The sequence below is a fragment of the Euphorbia lathyris genome, chromosome 8, assembly GCF_963576675.1.
Source record: "Euphorbia lathyris chromosome 8, ddEupLath1.1, whole genome shotgun sequence".
Classification (NCBI taxonomy): Eukaryota; Viridiplantae; Streptophyta; class Magnoliopsida; order Malpighiales; family Euphorbiaceae; genus Euphorbia; species Euphorbia lathyris.
The window spans coordinates 24,431,607-24,440,588 of NC_088917.1; the positions used below are offsets into that span (position 1 = coordinate 24,431,607).

General features: G+C 36.5%; 1 protein-coding gene across 1 annotated transcript; it reads left to right on the top strand.

Moving 5' to 3' along the window:
- The first annotated feature begins 570 nt into the window (after window positions 1–570).
- Window positions 571–4,725, top strand: LOC136203626 (cation/H(+) antiporter 10-like). Its single transcript, XM_065994824.1, has 4 exons — window positions 571–1,203; window positions 1,320–1,590; window positions 1,688–2,692; window positions 3,501–4,725. The coding sequence occupies exons 2-4, from the start codon at window positions 1,378–1,380 to the stop codon at window positions 4,617–4,619; spliced, it is 2,337 nt and encodes a 778-aa protein (XP_065850896.1). The 5' UTR covers window positions 571–1,203; window positions 1,320–1,377; the 3' UTR covers window positions 4,620–4,725.
- The last annotated feature ends 4,257 nt before the right edge of the window (window positions 4,726–8,982 follow it).

Sequence of the window (8,982 nt, forward strand, 5' to 3'; positions counted from 1 at the left end):
ATAGATTCTAAACATTTTGTTGACTTGCTAAATTGACCCATGGGCTTCGCGGTTGGGCCGACTCTTGTAAACCGCATGATCTCATCCTGTCTGATATCAGCATACGTGTACGGTTACCAACAGCCAGCATCGGAAAATCTTTGACCCTTGCGCAACACTGCAGCAATGTCACACCCGAAAATACCCTTCATTAAAATAATATTTTCATATGCTTGCTCTTATCCAATCTCTATCCAATCAGAAAATTCCACATCCACAGTATCTTTATTTTATACAACAGAAAAAAAAGAAAATCCCCATCTACATAAACCCTCTAAAGCAGCAGAGTGAGAAGTGCAGAGAAGATGAAGGAGACAGGGAAAAGTTTCAAAGGCAATGGAGCGGAAAAGTCCGAGGGCCGGAGAGATAGGAAATCGGCGAGTGGCGTTGACGGATCTCCTAAGAAAGGAGGTCATGGCGGCAAGTTCACTTGGGTCGGCGATGGTTATTCCAAGGCTGAGATCGGGATGCACGGTGAAATCGTAGATGCGAAGGATCCAAACTTCGAAGATCCAGAAGAGATCAAGAGCCTCTGAATTACGGTGATGATCATATTCATGCCGATCTTTAGGCTTTTGAGTCGTGTATGATGATACGTTTGTAAATATTTGCTGATGTGTGGTCATAAATAACTTGATTTGAGATTTTGAATTTCGAATTTTATAACTTAGATGTTTTGTCTTTGTCCAGAATTCCAGATTCTGAGATACTATGCAAGAATTTGAATGTAGTGTTGTTTGAGTATTAATTTATCGGAAAATGATAATTATATATGCGATCAGCGGTTCATGATATTCTTTATGATGTTTAAATTAAGATGTTTCATTTTATTAATAGATCAATGCTGAAACAAATTTTTAACACTCAACAATCATTTTACTATGATTGTTCGAAGCAGTAATATACAGGTTAATCAGTTCTAGTTATAGTAGAAAGTGTCATTGATCTCTCTCTATATATACATATTTCTGAAATAAACTGTGGTGTTGAATGTTTCAACGATCAGTCTCATAAATTCTATTATTGGGCACTTAGTAATAAATTTCCATCAATAGATTACTGAATTTCTTTTAATAGATTTTTAATAGTGAATGGAGCAATATTGTCAGAGAAAAGTCATCACACGTTGAACGAAATCAATAAGCAAAGAGATGCAATTACCAAGTATAACCAACTATTCCATGGCTTTGCTTCTCCATATTTCTGACCAACTAATTAAATCTTCTTCTTTTCTTTTTCCAATTTTTTTTCTACACCGTATTTCTTATCTCCCCTTTCAGAAACTCAGCTTAATTATCTGATAACGAAAAGCTAATCAAGCTTTTTGGATTGAGAACAATGTGGCGGAAGGTAAAAAATTCGACAATGTTTTGCACCCATTTACCTCCAAAGGTAAATTCACAAGGCATTTGGAGTAATGATGAAAATCCTGTATTGGAACATACATTGCCATTATTAGAGCTTCAAGCATTTTTGCTTTTCACCATTACAAAAGCCCTGCATCTCATTTTTAAGCCTGTGGGTCTGCCCAGAATCTTTTCTCAAATTATTGTAAGTACTTGTTGATTTCGAATGTTTTCAATTGAATGTGGAAATTGCACTAGTGGTTACTGAAGTTTGAAGACTGATCTTTGCATTTCATTTGCAGGCGGGCATCATCATGGGTCCAGAAGTATTTGGACGTTATTTCGAGGAAGTGAACAATATAATTTTCCCGATGGAGACCATACAGACAAATCAGATGCTGGGATTATTCACCTACGTTCTCTTTGCATTCACCATTGGAGTAAGAATTGATTTTAGTTTGGTATATTCAGCAGGAAAGATAGCTTTTTTTATTGGAGTAATAGCAGTATCAGTGCCATTTATGGTGGGCATAGGAGCAAATAACCTTATAACCAAATATTTCTCACTAAGTGACCAAGAATCAGCAAGTATTTTGTATCTAGTATCATTACTAGCTACAACCCAATTCACAGACATAATTCTAGTTCTTGAAGATCTGAAAATCATTAACTCAGAACTTGGACGGTTATGCTTGTCTTCAGGAGTAGTTAGTAGTGCTTTTAGTATTACAATTTCATACTTAACAGTAATCTCGAGAATAAGCAGAGAGATTTCAATGCCAATGGGAATAGCAAGTGGCATGATGGTAATGGGATTCGTTATTCTTCTTACAATCGTTGTCCGGCCGGCGATGTATTGGATTATAAACCAGACACCTGAAGGGAGGCCAATCAAAGGGTTTTACATATATACAATAATAGGAATTGCACTTGCTTCAGGATTATTAACAAGTGAAATTGGTCATTATGTTCCTTTGGGTACATTTCTTTTCGGATTAGCAGTGCCTTCAGGACCGCCTCTAGGATCAGCTTTTGTAGATAAGCTTGATGGGTGTCTTAGTGGTTTTTTTATGCCTTTTTTTGTTTCCAACACTATGATGACAGTTAGATATCAGCATGTAACTAGGAAGACTATGATTACTAGTGCTATTATTTCTGTTATTGTCTGGTTAACCAAGTTTATAGCATGTTTAGGCCCTCCATTATATACTAGGATGCCCTTAGGTGATGCTTTAATTGTTGCTTTCGTTATTAGTTCCAAAAGCATTGCCGAGTTAGCTCTGTATTCTTTGGTGGAAGACTCCAGGGTATGTAATCATTTCATTCATTTCAATTCTCGTCTTATCGGGTAAATTACACATGTGGCTTAACTTAGGGCTTGTCTGGTTTAGGTGTTGCTAAACAGCTACCAACCATTGTTTCTCAATTCTAACAGAACATCAACAGTTTGGCCCATCAACTTTATTTTGTAACCATAGAGTACTTGCAACGGTAAAAACGTTGTTGTCGTGTGACCAGAGGTCACGGGTTCGAGTCTTAGGAGCGGCCTCTTGCCAATTAAATTGGCAAGGGAAGGCTTGCCCCCAATACACCCTTGTGGTGGGACCCCTCCCCGGACCCTCGCTCAGCGGGGACGCGTAATGCGACCGGGCCGAAAAAAGAAAAAGAAAGAGTACTTGAACTTCATTGAAACACAACAAAAAAAAGTCCAATCATGACAAAACAACAATGTTCACGTGACCAAATGAATTTGGTCATTCACCGTTAGATCTAGGCTGATTAAAATCCTAGAGTCGAGATTGAAAGCATCCTAAGGCTTAGATTTAATCAGCCTAATCTAACGGTCAATGACTCAAATTCAATTTAACCACATATTTGGCCAGAGTTAAGAATTATGTCAACATTAGATAAAGTGAAATATCCATTTTACTTCAACATTTGATTTTTCTGTTATAATTTAACTGAAGTTTGAGTACCTTCTTTTACTATAAAATGAAGTTGAGGGGCTTTAACTGTGAACACAAACTAAGTTGAACGCCACAAATGTAATTTATCCATCTTATCTTTTGCCCCATTCCAAAGGGCTTAATTTTTTTTTTTCATTTTTGTTTTCAGGCAGTTTTGAAGGAAACTTTTGTAGCGGTTCCATTTGTGTTGTTATTCAGTTCCAGTGTGACATCAATAGCAGTGAAACATCTGTATGATCCTTCAAGAAAATATGCAAATTACAGAAAAAGGAACATTTATTATACTCAAAATCATCAAGCTCTGAAGATTCTTGCCTGTGTTTACAAAACAGATGACATAGACAACATCATTGATCTACTCAATGCTTCAAATCCGACAAAAGAAAACCCGGTCCAGGTCGATGTCCTTCACCTTATCCAGCTCGTTGGCCGCGCCACTCCGGTTTTCATCTCTCATCAGCTGCAAACCAGGGTCATCTCCAACAAGTCTTACTCCGAAATCATAATCAATACTTTCACAGAGTACCAAAACATGAACCTACAGTCGGTTTTCGTCTACATCTTCACAGCCATATCTCCACTCAAGTTGATGCATGAAGATATATGTACTCTAGCATTAAGCAAACAAACAGCAATGATATTACTCCCATTTCACCGTAAATGGACGTTAGACGGATCAATTGAGCTCGAAGACGACTCCAAAAGGACCTTAAATTGTAGCGTACTCGACAAAGCTCCGTGTTCAGTAGGAATTTTGATAGACTACAACAACGACCACCGGAACATAACTTCGAAAGTGACGATCAACGTGTGTGTGTTATTCATAGGCGGATGTGATGATAGGGAAGCATTGACATTAGCGAAAAGAATGAGGGACAGCTCGTCGGTAAACTTAACTGTGCTTCGACTAGTTGCAGTGAATGAAGTGAGTAGATTGGATTGGGATGAAATGCTTGATTCAGAAGTGTTGAAAGATTTCAAGCTAACGTCGATGAAGAAGGGTGAAGATGAGGAAGGTGGAGAAGTGAGATACATAGAGGAGATGGTAAGTGATGGAGGGCAAACTGTAAAAATAATACAGGCAATTGGAAGTAGGTATGAGCTTGTGATTGTTGGAAGAAGACATAATTTAGAAAGTAGACAAATATCAGGGTTAGTGGAATGGAGTGAATATCCAGAATTAGGTGTTCTTGGAGATTTGCTTGTTGCTTCAGGAGATTCGCATTTGAAAGGTTTAGTTTTGGTGGTACAGCAACAAACTTCTTAATTACAGTTTACTGTTCTTTTCTCACCTCTTTTTCTACATAATTTCCCATTTTCTGTAAATTATTCAATTCATTAAACTAACATTAATTTAGATACAGTTTTGACCATACCAATTTGTATTTTACATTGCCTCATGTAAATGAATGAGTTAGTCCGAGGAATGGATTAGTGTAGATATTGCTAATTTAGGGAATGAACACTATTATATGGGAAAATAATGCATTTTTGTGTGCGCCAAATGTCATGGGGCCTTGCCTACCCCAAATCCCTGCACGGGGTTTTGATTTTTTCAAGTTCTTAACCAGTCAATCGATACCGAATGAGTTTGTGTCCGTTGGTAATCTGTTCCGGAAGGTTTTCTGTATATTAAACCTTGTCCTATAAGGACCATCAGTATTTCGGAGCTCAAAGTGTCTTTAGGGCACTACTTTTATGGAGACATCCACCTCTTTTGAAGGTGTTTGGATAGAAATGAATGCTCATCTAGGATTTTGATGAATTAGAATTTTAGAATAGGAAGAAAAGAATGAGAATAGAGAGAAAAGAGAAGCGTAATAAATTCGTAGAGGTTGATTCTTTTAAATAGGAGAAATTAGAAGAAAAGTATAGCTAGTCTAACAAATTTACTGTCCTAATAATTCTAACACTCTTTGAATAAGAATTATCTAAATAGGAAAAATACAACAATTAACTAAATATGAAAAACAACATTAATTACTAATGCAAAAATAACAGAATGGCAGCTAATGATGCTACAGAGATAATTTAGTCTTTATTCCTTCACACATATATAACAATACCCTATATTAGCACATTCTTGTCTCCAATAATGCATAAATTCCCAAAATTGAGCCTTGAACATGGGTGCTGACTCTCAAGTAACATCAATGCTTGGCATACCGTCCATTACACCAGTAATTGGGGAATGGACTCTCCATCATTGTAAGTATTGCGAGAATTAATTATCTTGGCAGGTTCAATGTAGAATTTTCAATCTTTAACACGACGTAGGGTAGTGATAGGAGCCGAGGAACGGTTGTCCTTCTTTTTGAGCAAGGAAATGTGGAAGGGATTATGTATCCCGCAAGTTGGGAGGAGTTGTAGTTTATAAGCAACATTCTTGACTTTCTTAATGATCCTAAATGGCCCATAATATTTAGTACATAGTTTCAAAGACTTACGTATGACAATGGTAGTCTGTCCATCAGACTGTAACTTCAAGATAACCCAATCACTAGCCTGAAAATCACTGCTTGTTCGCTTCCGATAACTGATATGCTTCATGCAGTTTTGAGCTGCAACAAGATATTCTTGTAAATGAGAGTTAAGTTCCGACCGATCCTAAAGGTAGGCATCCACAATAGCAACAATGTGGAATGAGAGGGTAGGATAGGTAGAGTAGGTGTGGTGCCATACAAGGCTTGGAAAACGGTGATTTTGATCGCACTACGGTATGAAGAATTATACCAATACTCTGCAAGACTCAACCACGAGCTCCACTTCTTAGGATGGAGAAAACACATGTCTCAAAGGTAATTTTGAGGCATTGGTTTAATCGTTCTGATTGGCCATCAGATCGAGGGCGATAAGCACTTGTGAAATGCAGATGTGTACCTAAAAGCTTCATTAGTTCCTTCCGAAAAATACCAGTGAAAATCATGTCTTTATTAGAGACAGTTGTTCGAGGTATACCATGTAGACGAAAACTATTATCCACGAATACCCTTGTCGCAGTTGCGACGTCAAAAGGATAAGATGGTGCTATGAAATGACCACCATTGGAGAACCTGTCCACCACTACTAATATAGTATCAAAACCATTAGAAACAAGGATCTTTTCAATAAAATCCATGGCAATATCTTGCTAGGCTCTTGTAGAAATTAGGAAAGGTTGGAGGAGTCCATTTACACTCTAGCATGTATCACAAATTTGTACCCATGTAGTAACAGAGTGAATCATTTGAGGCCAATGAAAATGTAGCTGCAACCTAGTTAGGGTGCCTTTAATTCCTGATTACCCTCATATGGGAGAGTTTTGATAGGCTTCGATGATTTGATGCCGCAAATTAGTTTGCTCCCCAATATAGATCATGTCTTTGTACTTCAAGATTCCATTACAATATGAGTAAGGTAAGTGCATAGATGCTTGAACCATTAATTATCGAATGAGGTAGTATGCAGTAGAATCTCCTACATAAGATGATCGAATGTCCTGCATCCAAGTAGGAACATACTTGGATAATGCTAGAAGTTTACTAGTAGGGATTGTTACCTCCTCATGTTGTTGAGATAGATCATTCGTAACCTTGTTCTCCACCCCTTTGTTATATTGAATTGTATAATCAAGCCCAAGTGGCTTAGACACCCTTTTATGATGCAAATAAGTGTGAAACTTCTGGTTTAGTAGATGTTTAATGCTCTCATGGCCAGTCTTGATAATGAATCTAGAATTCTCCAAGTAATGCCTCCAAGCTTTACATGCTTGTAGGATAACTAATAACTCTTTCTCATAAGATGAGAGCCTCTTATTTTTTAGGCTCAAGGCTTTAGATAAGTAGCATATTGGTCTCCCGTGTTGCATAAGGACTGCTCTAATCCCCACACCAATTGCATCAGACTCCAAGATAAATGGTTGCTGAAAGTCTGGTAATGCTAGAACATGTGTTGTTGACATAACTTCCTTGAGTATAATGAAAGCAGCCATACCTTGGTCATTCCAACAGAACTGATCTTTCTTGATTGATGTGAAGATGTCTCCAGGTTCATGAGATCGCACAACCGATCTGAGTTCGAGTTTGAGGCCTAGAATAAAGCTGGAAACATAGAAAGATTCCTTAAGTTCAGGATGGATCTCACCTTCATCTTGAATTCCTCAAATTGCTCCTAATATTGTGAGACAGTTGTGGTTTGGATAAGTTTAGACATCTGTTCTACAACATCAATGGTTTTAGTTTCTTGAAACCTTTTGCTAATTTCTTCCACAAAGATCTCCTAATTAACAACTAGTTGAACTTTGATCCAGTTTTTAAACCACTTCTCAGCCGTTACCTGCAAATATAAATCAACCAGATCCAACCTTCTTTCTTCCTCCACTTCAAACAATTGGAAATATTTTTCACATTTACTTAACCAACTATCCACGTTAATTCCCTCAAAATAAGGCAGAGCACACTTAGGTACCATCTTACTGAAATAAGGGTTTTTCATTTGAGGAGTCATTTTTGTTTTGATGATGGTAATCACCTAAGTTGCCTTCTCCTAAATTAACTAGGAACAAATGAGGAATTTTGTTTTCCTCATGAGGATACGTTTCAGGTTGGGGTGTCTTAGGAGACTGGGAATGACTTTGGTTATTTTGAATCATTAAGGTGAGAGAAGTTAGATATTTAACTACCTCTTCAATGCAAGATTGGGCTTTATTTTGATCTTTCTAGATTGAGTCTAGATGCAGGTTTTGAGTGACGTAAACATTAGCATACTGAGCTTTTAGGATTCACATGTTGGTGGCAGTGAGCTATTTTTGTTCCTTCAATTTGGCGTTTAACGTCTGAATTTGTCTTCCAATGGCTTCCATAGTTTGTGTATATGCTCCAGTTGCCACTCTGGGTCGTTGGTCATTATTGTTCATACAATTTAGAATATCGGCGGAGGACGTGGGCTCTGGTACTAATGTCAGATCTAGGATTCTAACAAACTAGAATTTTAGGATATGAAGAAAAAGAATGAGAACAGAGAGAAGAATTTAGTAGAAAGAAAGATTCTATTAATCAATAACGTAATCAATTAACGAAACAACATGATTTTCTTAAATAGGAAAAAGGACAAGGAAAGCACAACTGGTCTAATTCATCGCCCTAATAATTTCAACTCTCCTTAAATAAGAATATCTAAATAAGAAAACACATCAATTTACTAAAGAGGAAAAACAATGGTAATTACTAATGCAGAACTAATAGAATGACAACTAATGATGGTAAAAAGCTATTTTCATCGTTCTTCTTTCACATATACTTGACAAATGCCAAATGTGATGATGCTGGTTTTGATAGCAAAAAGGGTAGATGTTTCAAAGTTTACACTACAAGAAAACAAGGTATTTGTGAGAAAAAAATAACGAGAATAGTAAAACATTCTCGTTAAATACATAATCTTTATAATTTTAGTGAGAATAACCTATATATTTTAATATAAATAACAAAATAATTTATTTATTAAATTTTATTTTATTTTATTCTTATTAATATCTCTATTTTACTAATTTACTAAATCCCACTTTTTGTTATTCTCATTATATTATTTCAGTATAATTTTAATAAGAATCTTTATTCTTATTGAGCTTTCTAAATAATTTTTCCCCAAATTAT

Coding starts and splice junctions, on each gene's coding strand:
- LOC136203626 (XM_065994824.1), top strand. CDS start 1,378: ATGTGGCGGAAGGTAAAAAATTCGACAATGTTTTGCACCCATTTACCT. Junction 1,591..1,687: donor GAATCTTTTCTCAAATTATT/GTAAGTACTTGT, acceptor TTTCATTTGCAG/GCGGGCATCATCATGGGTCC. Junction 2,693..3,500: donor CTTTGGTGGAAGACTCCAGG/GTATGTAATCAT, acceptor TTTTGTTTTCAG/GCAGTTTTGAAGGAAACTTT.